Source organism: Clupea harengus, chromosome 3 (assembly GCF_900700415.2).
Source record: "Clupea harengus chromosome 3, Ch_v2.0.2, whole genome shotgun sequence".
In the NCBI taxonomy this organism is placed as follows: domain Eukaryota; kingdom Metazoa; phylum Chordata; class Actinopteri; order Clupeiformes; family Clupeidae; genus Clupea; species Clupea harengus.
In genome coordinates, this window is record NC_045154.1 from 28,288,613 (window position 1) to 28,309,111 (window position 20,499).

Sequence of the window (20,499 nt, forward strand, 5' to 3'; positions counted from 1 at the left end):
TGTTATGAGTAATTGTAGACTAGCCTACACATTATTTGGCCTGAAGACCTTCGATCATTGAGGCTAAATAGTCTACGTGTCATAAACAGTGGACATTGAAGGCATTTTATTTTGCTTCATAAATTGTTTAATTTTTAAGAACAAATCTTATGTTCGGACAGGCCAAACAAACTGGACAAATGTACACTACAACCAAAGTTTTAGTTTTCTCCACCGGGTGGCAGTATTTGGTTTCCTAAAGAACGTTCAAGTAATGTATGGTAGGTGGCAGTGGCACTCTTTCTTTGTGTCAGAAATATAGGTAGGGTTATGTCTTGTTTTAGATATCAAATATGGACTAAAGACAATGTTTAGAAATGTTTAAGTATATTAGAGAAAATGTCAAAGAAAGGTCAAACATATGAGGCTTTCACCAACATAAATAAAGACAGACCACTTACGTTCTATATGAGAATGTACCAATTCAAAGGGATGTGCTATACCTGCATAATCCACAAAACAAACATATCAGCAGCAGAAAAAGGACACTCATCACATAATTTCATTCTTCTTGGAGCTCACGTCTGGTCGAATTCTTAGTGTGAAAAAGTACAGGTTGCACACACACATTATTTGAATGTCAGGAAACCCCTGTGCAACTGCCACCACCCCACAAAAACAGCAACCATAACAACCACAAACCTAATCACGGCACTGGCCAATCAGCTTGTGTGCAGAGGGGGCTAAAATAGTTCAGTCTCTTAAGTAAACTCACCCTACTCAAATGAAGTGGAAACAATAGTTATTTTGTGTGTGAGCACCAAAGGAGATATGTCAGCTATGCATGTTGATTGTGACTGTGCGTCACAGAAATAATTAATTTAAATATACAAGATAACTAACAGTATGTAACAGAGTAGACTAGAGTGACCTACATGTCTCAAGTTATTTAAAGAGGCATGAGCTGCTGCTATATTTAGTGGAAGGGGAAATCTTAGTAGCTATCACAGAACCATAAATGTAAAGTTTTAGAGGATAGCGTCTATGTATTAATCAGGAAATGTTGATATTGTGGACAAGTTATGACCATGCAAATGTCTAAGTGTATGGCTTAGTGCCGTAATGCCTTAGTGTATGGTGTATGGTGCTTTCATTTTGTACGTGTAATTTCAAAGTAACAAATAAACATGCTGATATGCCGTTATAATGTTGTCAGTTTACTTTGATATCTCCAGACAAAATCTATTTTCTACTTTGGGAAATACATACTAATGTATGCTATGAAGGCTTTCACTTGTCGTCAGAGCCCAGATCTAGTAGTGGGTGTGACTTGAATGGAGTTGTTACCTATCGCCTTTATATCGACACGCTATTTCTGGTAAGACTTGATGGTTTATTTCACGTATCTGGGACTTCGTTAGCTGGCGTAAACACTAATGATGTTACTGTAGACTACATTAATCGTACGATTTCATGTTAGCATGACCGCACGCAGGTTTTTGTTGAAGTTTGAAGTAAACTCGTACCTTAAAAGTATAAAACTAAAAGATCAGATTGTAATCATTTGTTGTTGATTTTGCTTGTATGTGTGTGTTGTCTTTGACGAATAACAAAACACAAATATTATTGCATGGTTGGTTTAAAAATGACCATTGACAGTGAAACGTCGCAACAGGTGTGCTGTCAAATGCGCAGCATGACTGCGGGCTCAGTGTTTGTAAGCGACCGGTACGGCGTTATTCTCACAATCCGATACAAAATGCATGTCTCCAGTTATAAATTATGCCAATATGATAATCACTGATAATAATAATAAGAATCATTATTATTTTGCAAGCAAATAGACATTGGTTACGCGTTCCCCTGAGATGCTGTGTTATAGGCCTATTTTCGACGTCCCATCACTGCCTTAGCTTTGGTCCCTTCTGAATATATAATTCTCACCGTGTATACATGACTGTACACCTAATAACATGATGTATGAATCCCACAGCTCTCTGCCAGTGGTTCGGGCTCAGAGTGCTAGAGAGAATGACTCTACAATGGGCAGCAGTGGCTCTTTTCCTCTATGCTGAGATAGCTTTCCTTCTCATCCTCTGCCTGCCCCTCCTCTCTGCTCAGAGGTCTGTCTGTCTGTCTTTGTTTATTCATTGTTTGTAGTCTCTCATGGTGCAACATTTTCTTTACATTGATGAAATATTTGGTAAAACCATGCAATATTTTTTTTGCATCTCAGCAATGACTCTGGACAGATGCAAATATATATGTGCTATGTTTATCACCTCTTATATAGATGGCACAAAATATTCAAGTGGAATATATGGAGCATGATGTCACCTTACTGGAACAAATTTTTCTTTGCCATGATATTGATCCTCATTGTTCTTTTTCTTGGTAAGTGCTCTTGCAAAATAATAATGTCTAGCTTGCATACAAATACATTTACTGGTGTGTTTACGTTTAATGTAATTTGCCCAGTGATATTTATCCCCTTTCCTCTTTATTTTGCTCACCTTTTCAGATGCCTTGAGAGAAGTCAGGAAGTATTCAGCCGAGGAGGCCTCAAAAGATTCCCAGCTGCAGCCCAACTTTTCAGACCATGTGCACATGATGCTCTTCAGGGCCCAGAGGAATCTGTACCTCTCTGGATTCTCCCTCGTTCACTGGCTGTGAGTGTCTCTGGTGCTGTTCTCACACCACTGCTTTATACATTCCGTATCATCAACACATATGCCTCAGAAACAACAGAACGTTTGACACCAGACATTTACAGGGTAGATCAATTTGCCAGTTATTAGGCCAGCTACAGTAAACTGTTTCCATGGCCAACTTTGATATAGTTTCCCGATTTCTTGGTGTTACCATAGCATCATGCGCCGCATCATCACCCTGATCCACCAGGTGGCTTTAGCCGAGGGCAGCGGAGCTGCGTTGCAGGCCCAGGCAGAGGGTGCCAACCAGGCCGGCAAGAAATATATGGAGGAAAACCAGCAACTGAAAGAAGTAAGTCCAGCCCTGTGAAATACTGAGTCAGTCCCATTTCCCTGTATTGTACACTGTGGTGATGCAGCTTCATGTGTTGCATTGTCAACTGTTGCAGCAGTGTTAGTGCACACTGTGCTTTGTCTTGCAAGATAAAACAGTACACACTTGTGCACTTAAACTAAGTGCATGAAGACACATACCAGTTGCCCACGTGTTTGGACTACATGTGGAGAGTAGGGGAGGCTGATTATTTTACTTATTCATGTTCTATGAGAAGGGCCCTCCCTTGTAACTTTTGGTGTGAAGCAAAGGATGGACATTAAGATCAAGATGTTGTAAATCATGTATCTCCCTACCCCCCTTTATACAGACCCTGCAGAAAGAGAGCACAAAGTCTACTGGAGCTCAGCTGATGAGACAGGAGGTGGAGAATGCAAACAAAGACCTCAGAGCTGCTGATGATGGTAGGTGTTCCTCTGCCTTCTGGGATTAGGGTGGTTCATGATAAAACAGATGTATTGTTGGATTGGTTCTGATGTACAGAAAATAAATAATATATTTTCATGAAGAATGTAAGCACGTAGAAATGAAAGTCAAACACAATGTCAGTGGACTGCTGGTGAGTTTCATCAGAAAGATCTGAACGATTTAAACGTTGCCTCCTCCTCAGCATTGCGTAAGTCTCGTGTTGAAGTGGAGGCTCTGAAGAAACAAGCTCAGGGACTCACCAGAGAGTATGATCGACTGCTGACGGAACATCACATGCTACAGGTGCTGTGACTTACGGAGTGGTTTAAGAGTTTAAATTCATACATAAACACACACACACACACACACACACACACACACTCACTCACTTACTCACACACACACAGGGCAGAGGTTAACGTTATTGTCCTTCTCTTACAGAACAATCTTAACAATGGATCCGAAGGCAAAAAAGATCAGTAGGCCCGGTGCCCAGGTTAATCACAAACTTTGGCAAGTTATTTTATGTTACAACCCAACGTTCCTTTCATTGAGTCCACCATCTCCCTACAGTAAAGAATCATTGTGATGTTTGATTCTTTATTGGTGGCAGCCCCTTATACTGAGTTCAACCATTAGCAGAGTAATTGTCAATGTGCTTCACGAAGTGAATAATGCTTTCAAATCAGTGACTGTACTGAAGGGTAATTAATACAAAAATTCAATGTTTGAAGGCCTGTGGGTTCTGTCCTTTAGGTCCACAGCAACTAATGATCCTTTGAGGACTTTATACAACAGAGAAAAGAACAACAAAGACAGGGGAAACTTCTTTTCAAGACTATTGTATTAAAAATGGAATTTCCACTAGGCACAATGGTGGCTTAATATACTGTAAAATGAAGTCATTGAACAACAACTCACTGTAATGGGCCAAGAAAAACAAACAATGGAATTTTCATGTACACAGCGCATGAGCAACACAAAGACAACTCCTGTGGCGTTATACAGAATGAAAACGAGGCAAGAAAAAGTAGAGAGAAAACATACTTTAAAATGCCCTGTAAAGCTAATATTTTCCCGTTTTGTGAATGTCACACATGTCGTATATAGTATATGATATGTGTATGCTGTGGTTTTGCATATCCTGACAAGATAGTAAGGTCAAGATATTTATAGTTTTGATAGTTTCTTTTTGGAGTTGAGATTAAGCGAAACCTCCTACAACTAACGCTATTGGTGTTTATGCAGGAAAATTAATAATTCCTGAGCAGTAATATTAGCACACTTTAAAGTGTATCTCTATTTCAATCTCTCTCTCTCTCTCTTTCCATTATACACACACACACACACACACACACACACACACACACACACACACACACACACACACACACACACACACACACACACACACACACACACACACACACACACACACACACAACCAGAAACATGTAGCAATACTTCAAAGGTTGTTTTGATATATGTTATAAATAGGTGGACTGAAAATCCAGACTTTCCTAGTGTTTGCTAAAGGGCTAAATGGGAACACCCAACAGGAATCACAACATAGGAGAATGCTCCGCATTCCGTCCATATGACAGAAATATAAATAAATATAAACAGACCAAGACCCTCCCTTGCTCTCTCGGCGTAAAGCTCAGCTGACATAAGAAGTTATGAACCTCTCACGCAGCTTGTTAACATTCTGGGGCTAAACACAAGGTGCTGTGGCTGGATGAGAAAGTATTCACTGTAAATATTTCACCTTGTGGTTCAACCTCCACATGACACAGTTTGTGTTTTTAGATTAGGGAACAGCTATGACTCATCCAGTGCATCATAACCCTTATCCTTGTGGGTGTTTAAACCCTGTTTAAGGCTTTGCAGGGACGCTGGAAAAGGGGTCACAAAGTACAACCTATAGAATAAGGAGATATTTAGCAGACTATTGCATGAATTGATCTTTGACAGGAAAAATATTTGTCACATCTTTAGTAAGTTAAAACTATACCCTGTACATGGTCTTCCAAATATAAAAAACATCAGCATCTACATCAAACACATTTACAAAATACTCAATAAAAAAAACAAAAACAAACAAATAACAATTTGATTGTTTCTAAAAATAGGCAGAAAATCCATTGAAAACCACAGCATATACATTAAAGAGTTTCAATCATTATTTTTTTAAACACATCTGTTGTTATTTTACATAAATCTACATGAGTCCAGTACAAATATATAAAAATGTTGCTCTGCATGTGTGTACAGAATGGCCACTGGGTGGCTTTCTTTCATAAGTTCAGAAAAAAACAAAAAAAACAAACAAACAAACAAAATATTCAAGAGAGATTTACACAGAGGAGCGTTGATGGTGCTGACCATCACAGCCGTGTCTCCCTGTTGGGGTTGCACTCCAGAGTCCGCAGGAGCTGCTCGCACTGCAGCGAGTGGTTCTCCTCTTTCCTGAGGCACTCGGTCTCCGTCCCACCGTTGCTCAGCGCTTGCTGCCGCTGCTCCCGCTGCATGTGCCTCCTCAGCAACAGAAAGCCCAGGATGCACGGGAAGAAGGAGATGGTCCGCAGGCCCAGTGTCAGGCCAAGATACACTATCCTGATGGGTCCCAAAATAAATTAAAATAAAGTAAAGTGAGAGAGAGAGAGAGAGAGGGAGAGAGAGAATGGAGACGGAGAGTTAGACTTCTGCCTGAGACCAAAAGCCAGTTATCATCGTTGGTTGGTTGGATGGTTCACCATGAGATTACTTGTTTCAGCAAGAACATGCAACAGAATACAGCACAGACTGGGAGAAAAGAGAATACTCCCAAGTTACATTAATTATCTTCAGCCTACAACTGAACCTGGACTTTAGAAACACTGTAAAGACCACCAGTATCAGGTGATAATGTGTAACTAAGGTATTACAATATTGACATGGTAGTACAAGTACAACAACATATGAAAAGTTAAGAATGAAGTTACTCTCAAACTTGATAGAAATGTATATCTGTAAATGTACTGTATATCTGTATATCTAGCCAACATATTCTAATAGCATATTCTTAATGCTGGCTTTAATGCTAATTTGGGGAAACTGATTATCTTTTGAAAAAGTGAAAACATTTAGTTTAGTTTAGTAAACCGTCTGGCCACACTGGATGATGCATAACATAGGCCATGACTTCATATAGAATTCAAACAGATGCATGATCTCCTGCCAGGAAGACTGTTCTTTATTAATTCAAACCACAAGACCTCTATTAATATTTAACCCTAAGATTAAGATTGCATTGCACAATATTGTTGTAGTCAGTGAACAATTTCATTCAGCGATTTGTGATGTTTGCCTTGGACCATTTGCCTGTCCCCAAGTTCATGCCCTTTGGCAAAGCGCTGTGAAAGCAAATTAGATCCACACCATCAGAGGGTCACAGTCATATTTAAGAGTAAGTATGATGTTGTTCTTGCATATGCTTACTTATCTTGGTCATTCATATAACATGATATGTTTTTTTTAACCTCATGAAAAAAAAAAAAAACCTTAACTGGTAGGAGAGGAATTGTGTAGATGTATAGATTTGCTGTAATTGTTCAGTTTGTTGTTTTTTGAAAGTCATGTGGTTAACAGTTAACCCTCTTTAGAAATTAAATGCAGCACAGCATGTGAGTGATTTTACTTCTTCGCCATCTCTTCTTTATCATGACACACATTTTTGAGTGGGTGTGGGTTGGTAGCATAACTGGTTGGACTTGTAAGTCGAGTGACCAGCTCAGTGTAAGTAATGTAACTAGTGTAGAGGATGGAAACTTTAAAATACAGCACAGTGCCCAATTGAACGGAATCATGGAACTGCCAACCATCATTTACAAGGAATCAAAAGTTTAGCGATCAGGAAATAGATACACATGCTAATTAGGGGACATAAAACAGAGAGATAATACAGGGCAGTAATTCTACACCACTCAAAAGACAAATAACACTCAGACTATTTGTGCAGGTATATCAAATTAATTCAATAGTGTAGCAGGCATCTACACATAAGGAATTGGATAAAGTGTAAAAGTAGTGGCAAGACATAAAAAGCCAAACAAAAGTAAAGCTTGCTTTCAACATGGTGGTCATTTCATGTCTTTTCATCACACCATCTCCCTATACTCCCAAAGCTTTTCTGTTTAGAATGTATTTAGTACTTGTGAAAACTACCTTTAAAATAAAACATTTTTCAGTCACTGGAATTTTTTGGGATCTTTGAAGCTTAGTAACGTTTCCATAAATACGACCAGAGTTCTGAAATGTGGCATGCTGATTCAATGTTTCCTGTAGATTCTAAAACTGTAACTTATTCTGGATGGAATGACTGAATATATATAGAGGCCCAAACTTGGTTACATAACGTGCACACATGTATGGACACTTAAAGAATAAATAGCATCTGATGGATCGAAGCATTCATATTTATACAGTGTCTAACCTAAATTATATATGAAATGCTTTTCATGCACATTGTGACAAGGATCCTTTCACCTGGGAGCCGATGTCATATTTACTTGAAATTTTCAGAGAACATTGTATGTACATCAAAAGCATTATGTTCACAATTACAAGTTTGTGTACCTTCCAGAATGAATTTTATGAGCTGCAAGTTTATTGTCACAAATTGATCCGCACTGTGTAAATATGTCCAAAACGCATTAGTATTAGAATATTCAATATTGTGGGATCATCTATAAGAAGCTATTCAATGGGATATATCATCACCTTTTCACCACAAAATACACTATAGTGCACTGTGCCCCTGCAGCTCCTTGCACTTCTCCCAAAACTTTGCCAAAAATCCCCACAAATGCAAAGTAAAAGTAACAGTCTGAAGAGCACAACTTGTCATTCTGCGCTCCTGTAGCAGGCAGAACGTGGTTTTAGCCATGTGATGTCTGTTCGTACATAGCTATTTCTAGGCGCATGTTGCGATAAAACGGGCGCTAACGTGTTGGTTCATCTACCCCTCAGTGTGACAGGTGGTTAATGTACCTGTAGGCTGTCGTGTTGTATATTCGGCACGCTCCAGGGCCGCCACACCTCTTCTGTCCCCACTTCAGGCAGGTGGTGTCAATGAATGCACCGAAATAGATGGGGGCAGGTATCCCAGCTACACAGAAGCAAAAGTGAAAAGAACCCCATTTCAAACCATTCCACAGGACCCAGACTTAAGGGGGGGGGGGGGGGGGGGCGGGACGCTGCCTATGGAGAGAGATGCACTCTGCTGCTGACAAGCGATGATGTATATATGCATGAGTGCATTCCCTGTATTTATTTATACATGTTTGTATGTGTTTATGCATGCGTGGAGGCATGCAACAATGCCACGCGAACGGGCATTGTACATCCCTCGGTGGTTCATTAGCGTAGCTTTGGGCAGAGGGAATTCTATGCATGAGGTAATGATTACAGAGCCCGATGCAATGGCTTGAAGTGCCACCCACCGAGTGACCGGATGACAGGACTTACCGAGGGTTCGAGTGGCGAGCGTGTAGAGCCCCAATGCAAGAGACTTCAGCTGTGGCTTAATGCACCTATCAGAGCAGAGTGCAGGCAAAGAGTAATGATCATAAGCATTGCATAACCATTATGTGATCATTGCTTGGGTACAGTGGTACAAGCATACTGTAGTTGCTGAAGTGCATGACCTATTTTCCTGACATTCAGAATAAAGAGAACATAAGATTCACTTTACATTGCAAACAGTCAGAACGGCAAATAAATGGACCACCTCGCTGACATATACAGTATACAGTGCCTGCTACGAAATGCCCCCTGGAGACTCACCTGATGAGTAGCATATAACCAGGGGTCCCCCCCAGGGAGATGATGAAGGAAGTGATGACAGACAGGGCCAGGAAGTAGGGGAAGATGCCGTCGCAGCTGCTCCGGTGGGGGCATTGGCCCAAAATGGCTGTCAGGTTGCCGGTCTGGGGGCCTGGTTCAGCAGCGCCTATGCATTTGCAGTTCCAAACACCTGCAGAGAGATACTGCATTATGGATCAACCAATAGGGTAGTCGACCAAAAACTCACAAAGCATGCAGGGATACTTCAATGAATACACATGCCATTCTATCCTACTTGTGCCCCTGGCTGGTACATCAGATACATCGGATACAAACGTGATACGAACCAAAAGACTGATACTTTTTTAATGGCAATACTTCTCGCATACTGCAAAAGTGCAATTAATACAGATTAACAAGGGTAACAATCTCAATATCAATAATATAATCAATATCAATGGTAGGGAAACAATTTTACTTTAGGGAACAAATGTTAGTCATTAACACGTAACTAATTAGTGTTAAGACATCCTTAATAACCAACTAGGTGGTCTTAACCTAAGCTTACTGATATATAGCAAGGATCAAAATAGAAGGTTCTTAGCCTTTTAATATACTGTCTAAATATGCAACTTATAGTGGTAAAATATTTGTAGAATAGGTATATCTACCTGCAAACCTTACTTTACCAACAAACAAACTGTACCAACCAGTCCACCTTAGAGTCTCACAAGACAGAGACATCTGTCAGAGACTGATGGAGGCTTATGACTTTGGAAAAGGTTTCTGTCTTGTGGAAACACAAAATGGTTACTTTGGAGGGGAGTGGTAGGGAACTTTGGACGCATGTCGTATGTTTTGAGAAATTGTCTGATTATATGGATATTAACCCTTCATTTTAGAACAGGGAACTTACGCTGAATCAGTAATGATATACTGTGTAGGTATCACTTATTGAAGTGTACTCATTGCTTCTGAGCAAGTTTCCACTTTAGAACAGGGGCCCTACCCCCCAGTCACCACTAGCAGCCTGGGTGAGTACAATTACCATTACTTGGACCTGCTGTGCCATTGCATTGAGCAATGAAACACTGTTTCTCAGTAGGAATACCTATTTTTATTCTTATTATACATCAATAATTTAGGTTGAGACCAACTAGTTGATTATTAAGGATGTACCAACAAACAATGACATATTCAGTGAGAATAAATAATTGGCGAATACAGGCCTAATAAATGATGCTTAATGAAGACTTTATTAGGCACTTATACAGACACATATTCGTCACGCGTTAATGGTTAACATATGTTCCCTAAACTAAAGTGTTACCGCAACTTGATAATTAGTTGCAAACCATGTGAGATATGCGTTATGGTCAGTTTTTAATGTGTCCATTAGAGAGAAGGAAAACTGACCGTTTCCTTCCCAGATCCATTGGAGGCGGTGCAGCCTGCCAGGCAGGGGCTGACGTAAGTGATGCCGTCGTCCCCACACACTGGATCCCAGTCCTTTCCGGAGCACATGCAAGCCAAGTTGCAGTTGGCGAACAAAGAACTCTCGTTGTAAGACAACATATCCTCGCTTTGTGTGGGAACAAACATTGTAAGGGAAAAAAACAGCATTAAATGTATACAAAAGATGTGTTATTTATGTGTCCTTTAGGTCAAGAGTGATTTGAAAGCTGCCGTCATGCCAGAAAAAGAATTATGACATAAGACAGAAAGATATATATACACACACACAGAAAGGCCACAAGTCATGACCTACCCAGAGTATGACACCGTAATGCCCATCACTTTGGCATTCTCACAGCCCATGGCAAAGAAGAACAGGGAGAGGAAGTAGCCCAGCAGTGAGGTCCCGAAGGCGAACTTGGCGGCAGCCATGATGCCAAACTTGAATTTCTTCATGATCACGCCTCCCAGGAACATTCCCAGGGCCACGGCGGGGATGTTGATGATGCCTGCAGCAAACAGAAACGGCCCTCATGTAATATGCTGAGAAGGGGGGAAGATCAACTCCCACAAACACATGCAGAGCTTGGCCGCACTGCCAACTAGTCCGCAATGGAGGGGGGGGGGGGGGGGGGGGGGGGTGATCAAAGAGAGAATTCGCCTGTTCATATCAAAGTAACATCATGCAGTCCATCCATATTTCATCTGAAGTGGTCATGTCAAGGGGGATGAGGATTTCGTTTGATGGTTGAAAGGACAGAGGATCTAGAATAGACACGCCTGTGCCAAACACACACAGACACACAAGCACACATACGCACACGCACACGCACGCACACGCACACGCACACGCACACGCACACATACACCATTCTGGAATGCCTGCATGTCTTCATCAGTGCATCTGAACATCACCAGCTCATTTTAAAATACAACCTTTTATCAGGCCTGTGCCATTAATTCATCTCATTTCCCCATTCTCTTTCATGTGTCACTTTCTAATTACAGGGACTCACTTTTTTGGGTCCCCTGAAGACCCATGAAATGAGGAGGGAAAGCAAGTTGACAAGCATTAAAACTATTTCATTTTGATAAGTTAATGGTAGAGATAGACTGATATATCAGTTCTACCGATATATCGGCCGCCATCTGCCCCCTTTGACAGTATTGGCTTCCTCATATTGGTGTTGCCTATATTTGTCTAAATACACCCTGTTGTATTTAGTCAGATTGCATACCTTAAGAATGAAGCTAACGTTATAAATGTAACCTTATTTAAAAAGTAAAATATAATGGCGTAACAATAGCCTTTGTTGAAGTTAGCTGGCTAGTTAACGTAAGCTTCATCCATATTTTTGTTACCTTAGTCAGTGCCATCATTTGTGCCATTCATAGATTTTAGAGACTTTTTAGAGATGTGGTGTAAGATCTGCTCGTTGCTTGTTGATTCTCATAGAAAGTATTCGCAAATTAACTCACAAATTTGAATTCCCTTTATGTATGTTTTTGCATGATAAATGAATATTGTCTAAACATCGGTTATCGGCCACCGTAAGCCATTAGATATTGATATTAGTATCAGCCTTTAAAAATGCATATCGGTCAATCCCTAGTCAATGGACATCTCCAGGGCCAGAGAATATGGTCAAAATAGAGCGACAGCACCTACCCATTAGGAAGTTGGCCTTGGAGGCGGACTGGCCGTAATGCTGCTCGATGTATTTGGGCTTGTACGTGACCATGCCGATGAGTGAGTTGAACTGAATGATGGCCACACAGAGATATGTGAAATACAGAGGATTACCAAGCAGGCTCTTCACGGTGGGGAGGAATTCTGAAAAAAAAAAATCAAATCAAATCATTATTCTGGTGATCATCACGTCAGACACAATTACAACTCAAGAGGACTTTTCAAAGATTATGTTTTATGGTATGTGAAAGACTGCGAGTGTGAGTGGGAGACAACCAGCTGCGATACCTTTGGCCATGTCATGGAAGTTGGCCAGCTCCTCTGGCATGTACTTGTGCTTGATGGTGGGGGCATCTTTCAGGAAGCTCGCCTGCTCCAGGGGGCTCTCGTCGCCTCGCCGGTCCTCCGGGGATGGCAGAGCCCTGGGCAGGAACCAGAAGGGCACAGCGGAGGCCAGGGTGATGACCCCTGCGATCAGGTAGCCCAGCCACCAGGCGCCCACCCACCGTGCATCACTGGGTGTGATTGTGATGGTCTCTGTGAGGGGATGTTGGGAGTGTGAAGGGGGGTGGGGGGTGGACATAGTGGTAAGATTAGACCATACCCTGAAGTGAATAGGTCCTTGAGGTTTGGAGAGTGTATATGTAGCATTTATGATTCTGTACACGAGTGTGATAAACAGCCTTTTGCACACATGCAAGCAAGCACAGAAACACACAAATACACACACAAATGGAGACTTACAATGTCAAAACACCAGCTGACACTATTCTTTCATGGTATTATTCAGTTATTCAGTATTATTCAGCTGGCTTGAAACAAGAGTTCTTAAAGAATATGCTCTACAAAATCAGCCACGATTCTTATGCGCTGTGACTCACCCATGTCAACAAATCCGACATCCACGTATATTTTGGCACAGAGAGATCCGAGCAGGTATCCAAACACCGGACCGATGATGGCTATAGTCTGCACACAGCCTGAAATGACATCAATTTAAGCTTTGAGCCTTGGTGAAACTGCTCTCTTAAAGCTTCAAATATCACAAATAATGTATTGACCACAGGTCGACAAAATAACTAGAAAATCAATACAGAACAATAAGCAGAAAGAAAGCAACAGCAGCGGTGTATGTCCCCATTGTACCTATATAGAGAGCTGCATTATCAGCATGGGCATAATCATCGATGTAAGAGATGCCCAACGGCTGCACTGGTGTCTCGCCGATGCCCCGCAGCACATTTCCCAGGAGGACGTAGACCCACATGGAGAGGCTGGACTCTTTCTCACAGCCTGGAGGTGGTTCGAGGGAGAGACAACATACGAGTAGCATCATAAACAGCGGTTTCTGAAATAGCATTGCTTAGGATTGTTGCAAAAAACATGTTATGTTATAACTGCTCCCTCAGGAAATCAGCAAAAAAAAAAATCAACCCATGGCTAATGCTGTTGAATTACTGCAGTATCTGCAATTCAGTTTTGAAATACATTTTCATAAGGATGTGAAGATTCAAAGTTTTCTTCTATTGTTGTATCACAAATGCACTGTTTTGAGTAAAGAACAGAACACAAAAGGAGAAAAAGAGGAACGCAAAAGGAACACGGTAAAGGGCAGTCTCATCATAGGAAAAACCCATAGCTGGGTACGTGGTTTTCTCTTACCAACAGATGGCAACACGGAGGGGCTGCTGCCTGTATTTAGGGGCTCAGGTGTGCTTGATGGACAGTAACTGGATGTGTTCATGGCTGGTCTTACAGACGTCTCAAACTGGTAGCTATGTACAAAAACACATGTTTATTGTTTTGTATTGAACATATGGTACAGACTCAGCCCCTTTAAGGCCTTAAAACACAAGAGAACAAATAACAAAAGAGGGTTTAAATGCATGACCTCTGCTTAGTATGCATTCAAGAGGCATCCATTTGGGATTGTTTTGTCTCTTGATCCAACACAAATAGACCCTTATATACTGTATATATATATAGACCCTTGAGGCCAAATCATGGATTAGCAGGACTATGGTCAGTGGTTGTACAGATATGGGTCCATCAGCTTTAAACCAAACACTTAAATAGTGTTTTCATGCATGTTCTGTGGTTTACTGCGACTAGAGACCAGCATTATCAGATAAATGGTTTGAAATGAAATACACTCATAAATATACACTTTTAGAAAGACTATGAAAACACTGTGTTCACTTTATGGAATAATTATTATGGGATATATACATCATGAGAACAGAGCAAAGATGAGGATACGCATATCAAGATTTTATTTCTGTCTTGAGCCCAGTGGAGAGACTGCTGATTTAATAATGTGACATTATAACCAGTCTTACCGGCCAATGATGAAATGAGGCATAGCAATTAGGAATGTTCCTAGTGACATCAGGATACAGCCAGTCGAGATGATCTTTGGGCGGTGAAGCTTGGCCCCAAAGTAACTCACAAAGGCGATCACTAGCAAATTACCTGGTAAAGACATAATATAAATAATAATTTATATATTTTAAAAAATCCAGACGTTCCACGTTCACTGTTAAATTACACTTTGAACAGCTTTTCCTGTCTATAACTCAAATTAAAGAGTGAGGAAGGTGCTTACCCGCTGAATACTAAAACAGCGTTGAGTGTAACCACTGCGCATACGCAGAGAGCCATTTATCATTATTCTGTGCTATTGAGTGTGAAAATCCATGAAAATCCCCCTCTAACTGCTTCTCCAGCCAAACCGATACCCATTTCCATCTTTGTAAGTTGAGGCAGCTTCAATTCCCTGGGACATGTAATTCTTTTGATTAAAGTGCTTTAGTGACATTCTTGGCTTAAATCCCCTTTTAAGATAATGAGTCATGAATGCCAAGGCCAGCCCAATCATTCCCCCTGATATGTGCAAAGAAATGCCCCAGGAAGTTGTGTGTCTGTCCTCTGAACTTGTCAGTAAAGCCATCAACCCATCGAATAGCTTCTGCCCATATTAATGGTTGCAAAGAACAGCCACAGATGCTAACAACACATCACTATCCTAATATCAGCTACGAACAAAATGTTTTTGTTTTTTTATATTTCTGACAACAACAACAACAGCCCACAACAACAAACCTCCAGGCAGGGGGTGTGCAGAGTGAGTGAACCCAGTGACTGTCTGTGGTAACCCTACACTGAGCTGCAGGGGAGGTTTTGATCATTCTAGAACAATGACAAAAGAGTGAACTTTGTAACCATACCCCTTGGTACATCCCTGTCCCTCTTGAGGTATGGTAACGGTTTCATTGTCAGAGATGATTTTCCTTTAGCAACCCTCGGTCTTGCAGCATCTCAGGCTCTAGTTGTTAATACTATATCACTATGGTGCATGCGAGGGAATTGCCACAGAAAGGCACACTCACCTATTTCAAAGCTGCCATCAATGATGCCGATTAAATAACTGGGGATGTCAAATCTTCTTTCCAGCTGAGTAATTGTGCTCTTCATGTAGCTTCCGGATAACGCCTTTGCAAAGTAGGCGAAGGACAAGGCCGCAAGGAATATCTGTGAAAACCAAGAAGAGTCGCTGTCAAATCACATTCTTGGCTCAAAGAACATGACCAATGTGTACGCAAAAATATTAAACATGTGTGTTCACTCCTGGTGTGTAATGTTGATAGCGCTAATAACTCTCTGAATGTGATGACAGTCACCGATCACACACACACAAAGAAATAAAAAAAACGAGTAGAAACAGGAAATGTAGATGATGTAGTCTTGTAGTACGGAGAAGTGCAAAATCATACTAGCATCACTAGAGATAGAGGGCAACACCTGAACAATGAAAGAAAGAAAGGAAGGAAGGAAGATGAATGAATAGAAAAAGAAAGGTGAAAGAAGTGAGCCACAGTGGCATCGGGGAGCGCTCCACACACGGCTTTCCCCATATGCCCATATGCCCGGGTGATGTGGCCACCCAGCTCTCTCTCCTCTCCCATCCCATCCTCTCCCATCCCCTCCTCTCCCTCTCCCTCCTCTTCTCTCCCACCTGTCCTCTCCTCTCCTCTCCTCTCCCATCCCATCCCCTCCCCTCCTCTCCTCTCCTCTCCTCTCCTCTCCTTTCCCATCCCATCCCCTCCTCTCCTCTCCCATCCCATCCCCTCCTCTCCTCTCCTCTCCTCTCCCTCCTCTTCTCTCCCACCTGTCCTCTCCTCTCCTCTCCTCTCCCTCCTCTTCTCTCCCACCTCTTCTCTCCCACCTGTCCTCTCCTCTCCTCTCCTCTCCTCGCCTCTCCTGGCACTCACAGAGAGGTGATTAGGGGCCTGACAATCCGGCGCAAGGAGGCGGGCATCGCTGTCAGCAGCCTCCGACTAGCACACAGGAGAGGGATAGGAGAGGGGGGTTGGGGGTGAGAGAGAGAGAGAGAGAGAGAGAGAGAGAGGGTTGGCGAAAAGGGGAAGAGAGAGGGAGTGTGTATGATAGAGGCACAAAGGCATTCTATGGAGCTTAGTGTTGCTATATTTAATTGGATTTATGAAAAAAGCAGACACGTCAAAAGGAAACCATTCCATTTTGTTCAGTGGATGTTTTTCTTCCACACCTTCATGCCACGTGTCACCTGTGCAGCTGCACCACCTCGCCATCCAGTAGTCATGAGTATTAAAGCTGCACCACCTCACCATCCAGTAGTCATGAGTATTAAAGCTGTACCACCTCACCATCCAGTAGTCATGAGTATTAAAGCTGCACCACCTCGCCTCCAGTAGTCATGAGTATTAAAGCTAGGACTAGGATGCCTATGGATATGTGTAAATGAAAACAAATGTAGAAATCCAGACAGACATACAGAATGCCTTTTTGAGGGCACCAGACCTCACCATAGACTGAGGTTCCATAGGAGGAAGGACAAAAGATCTGTTTAAAAGCGAGATTTCTCGTCTTGGTAAGCAAATTGTTTTCGCCGTTGTTACATGTCTGAGAGACCTCAGAAACGGCACAGGAAATGACCGTGCATAAGCACATGGCTGGGCAAATGAATATCAAGGGCTGGAGGGCTTACACATAGCTGCAAACTCTGAGGGGTGCCGTGGTGAAGTGCTGCTCTCGCCTCAAAAAGCCAGAGAAATGGATTAAACTGGGTGAGTCAACGCGAGCTCTGTTATTAAAATCATTTCCATCAGTCTTGGAGCCGCATTTTAGGCACCCGTCATGGTTTTAATATTCTTAACGAGTGCCTGTTTGCCTAGATGTCTTACTATTCAGTCTGGTCCTTAAGCTCTCCTTGCTCTGCCTCTCTCTCTCACACACACACGCGCGCGCGCACGCACGCACGCACACACACACACACACTCCAGGAACTGAATCTTTGAGTTCACTCCAAGGAATCACTGCAAGGCTTTTGCATCATTGATGCCCATTTCCGTGTCAACATCCATTCCACTTTCGGGTTGACAGAAAGGCTCCTTTAACAATATTTCATCCACCTAAATACATCTGTGTAAGTGGGAGCACCTGACCGTGTCTCTATGAATGCTTGTGAGTTGTGACTATGCACAGCCGAGTCTGTGAGTGTGTGAGTTTGTTCACAGTGCCTGCCAAAGCACTGAACAGGTCGGGTGGCCTAGATTCTCACTCTCTTTCATTTCCCTCTCCCATTTGCGGTGTCACCATGGTTATTTCAACCCAAAGCATCAATATCAGTGCAGGCTCGAAGCTGACTAGGACTGTTAGGAAGTGGCTGATGTCAGACATATTTTCAGCCTGCTTTGCCGAGTCCCGCTAGGTAATACATGACCTTTTTCATTGTTTTGAAAATAAGATTTATTTAAAAAAAAAAAAAATCCCCCCAAAAATTTATTTATTACTATTTGTTTACTATGTATTTTTGACATTAATGTAAGTGGCCTTCAAGTACTTGTGCAAGTTCGGAAATCATAATTACAATTAGCCATGCAGTCAAGTGTGTTGATGTTTTCTCATCAAAATAAAATTGCACAAAGGGGTCTTGGGCATCAAGAGACTGATTAGCCTCCCTCTCCCTCCCAGAGCAGGCACAGACACAAGAGGACCTATATGCAGGGAGCCAAGCTGCAGCATATTATATTAATTTGACTCAAGAAATTAAATCTAGCTTTCTGTATCTGAAAAGGACTTTGTTGAAGCATTGCCATACACACATATGTAATGTATAACACAAAAGTATTAAATAAACAAATTCTTGTTTTTTACTGATGCCATTAGAAGGGACACACCCCTCTGACTCGGGCATCGTAGAAAAACTTGAACTTCCCTCTGGTAACTATGATCATTCATGTGCTAAGAACTCGTATGATATTCCCGATAGCATGTGAAGGCTGCATTACTCCACATTAAAGTAGCCATCTTGCTCTTGGATGATAACAGGCAAGTCACAAGACAATTTGTAGGGGACCTCAGAATCATTCCCAACCCCATATAACAAACGAGTTTATGATAAATTAATCTGAAACGAACAATTGTTCATGATCATCACTTACATGTTAATCAAATAGTAAATCTGGACCTCCTTTTGAGAAACATGGAATTAAAACCTAATGCTGTGATTTACTACTCTGTCACAGTCTCCTCTAAATGGAGAGACTCAGTTTTAGCTTCCCAGTGTAGAAGAACACAAACATTACCGGTCCCACGCGACCAAGGCCGGTCTCTGCTCCTGGTAAAAACTCTAATCAATTATCTCTGTGCTTCCCAACAGGGGCAAGGAAAAAGCCCACAGAAGAATGCCAGCCTTGTTAGCCACCGGTGCCAGCCCCAGTAGCCGGGCGCCATTTAAGTGGGTCACTGGACCGCTGTGGACACTTAGTTAATGTGCCACTTCCGCTTGCTCGCGTTTGAGGTTTCCTAGCTCGGGTCCTGCTCCGATGCTCGCACGGCACAGATGAGTGAGAGCCATCCGTCCGGATCAATCTCCCTGCCCCCAACTCCACTCCACTCCACCTTTCTGTCCGCAGGCGATGGAGCCCTGGGACTGTTATGGAGGAAGGCAGCTGAGCTCTGGAGTCTCAGCCTGTCAGTTCTGCTGCAGATCAATACATGGCACACACAGCCTGCTCTGCTCAGAGACTTCAGGCGAATCTTTAACATGTGATATGTGACATTTATAAATGAACTGGATGTAAAAATGAAAGCAATACCAGCAAGTTTATGCAGAGAAACTTTTCCCTATACAAAGCTGTAAAGATATTGTGATTTTTCGTGATTAGATGCCATTCGATACACTGATTACAGTATTACAAGATATAGTGAAAGGTCCAGCGCTCTATTGATTATACATGGCGAGGGGGGACAGAGAACGAGAGGAAAGCAGAGTTGTAAAAACTGAATCCTGCGCTGTTTTGGCCTGGAGTCTCGTGACACTAGGGATTCTTGAATGTCAAGCGCATAATTACCAGACTCCTGCAGCATTCAACCATTCACTGAAGACTCCTATCTATCTATCTATCTATCTATCTATCTATCTATCTATCTGTTTCTCTCTCTCTCTCAAGTACATTTTCCCTGAGAAATCTCATGGTAAACCATCCAACCAACCAACGATGATACTGGCTTTTGGCAGAAGTCTTACTTACTCTGTATCTCCACTCTCTCTCTCTCTCTCTCTCTCTCTCTCTCTATCACTGTTACTCCAACTTACCATCAAAACAATTTAACAAATCACATCATTTTTTGTTCTAACCAGAAAATGATGGTCATGGTCTTCCAACATTTCCCCAGTGTTTCAAAGGAATGGTAGGAGACATGTTGGGAACCGTCTCTCTGTGCCAGTGTCATTCACCTCAGGACACTGTGACTGGTGAATACCAGCAGATGTGTTGTAGTGACGTGGTAAGAGCACATTCCTAGTATTGACAGTGGTAGGATGGACTGCTTCTGCAAAGACTGAATTTAAAATAAGCTGATTTTGTGACCTGATAGGTGGGCAACATGCCAGAAACTTTTGCAGCAAGCAGGGAAAAGCAGGAAGGATATCAAAACATTCTCCCATTGCTGTAACTACACTTTTTCCATCCCTCCTAGTTACTATGTAGCCACTCCAACAACAGCTTGGCAACAGAGAAACCATCGCATCCACACTCCACTGCATCCACACT

The 20,499-nt window shown here is 42.0% G+C and overlaps 2 protein-coding genes across 3 annotated transcripts in view; one reads left to right on the forward strand and one right to left on the reverse strand.

The window, feature by feature from the left end:
• The first annotated feature begins 1,285 nt into the window (after positions 1–1,285).
• LOC105910431 (B-cell receptor-associated protein 29-like) lies at positions 1,286–4,541 on the forward strand. Of its 2 annotated transcripts, none has more exons than XM_012839150.3 (8): positions 1,286–1,357; positions 1,973–2,102; positions 2,273–2,373; positions 2,501–2,648; positions 2,847–2,982; positions 3,335–3,428; positions 3,635–3,735; positions 3,874–4,541. In XM_012839150.3, exons 2-8 carry the CDS (start codon positions 2,011–2,013, stop codon positions 3,913–3,915), a joined length of 714 nt encoding a protein of 237 aa, XP_012694604.2. In that variant the 5' UTR covers positions 1,286–1,357; positions 1,973–2,010; the 3' UTR covers positions 3,916–4,541. The 2 variants fall into 2 exon arrangements, with proteins under 2 accessions (XP_012694604.2, XP_012694605.2); XM_012839151.3 differs by lacking the exon at positions 1,286–1,357 and adding an exon at positions 1,377–1,442.
• Positions 4,542–4,808: 267 nt separating this feature from the next.
• Positions 4,809–20,499, reverse strand: part of LOC105910430 (solute carrier organic anion transporter family member 1C1-like) — a 34,571-nt gene continuing 18,880 nt past the window's right edge. Inside the window, exons 3-15 of the mRNA XM_031565264.2 lie at positions 15,793–15,934; positions 14,743–14,875; positions 14,066–14,178; positions 13,550–13,696; positions 13,285–13,383; positions 12,692–12,940; positions 12,383–12,547; positions 11,027–11,222; positions 10,671–10,840; positions 9,259–9,448; positions 8,941–9,005; positions 8,464–8,581; positions 4,809–6,048 (exon numbers count right to left, since the gene is read on the reverse strand). Coding sequence (XP_031421124.1) covers positions 5,820–6,048; positions 8,464–8,581; positions 8,941–9,005; positions 9,259–9,448; positions 10,671–10,840; positions 11,027–11,222; positions 12,383–12,547; positions 12,692–12,940; positions 13,285–13,383; positions 13,550–13,696; positions 14,066–14,178; positions 14,743–14,875; positions 15,793–15,934 — 2,016 coding nt within the window. The 3' untranslated portion in view covers positions 4,809–5,819. The remainder of the gene's footprint in view (positions 6,049–8,463; positions 8,582–8,940; positions 9,006–9,258; positions 9,449–10,670; positions 10,841–11,026; positions 11,223–12,382; positions 12,548–12,691; positions 12,941–13,284; positions 13,384–13,549; positions 13,697–14,065; positions 14,179–14,742; positions 14,876–15,792; positions 15,935–20,499) is intronic.

Coding starts and splice junctions, on each gene's coding strand:
- LOC105910431 (XM_012839150.3), top strand. CDS start 2,011: ATGACTCTACAATGGGCAGCAGTGGCTCTTTTCCTCTATGCTGAGATA. Junction 2,649..2,846: donor TTCTCCCTCGTTCACTGGCT/GTGAGTGTCTCT, acceptor GTGTTACCATAG/CATCATGCGCCGCATCATCA. Junction 2,983..3,334: donor AAAACCAGCAACTGAAAGAA/GTAAGTCCAGCC, acceptor CCCTTTATACAG/ACCCTGCAGAAAGAGAGCAC.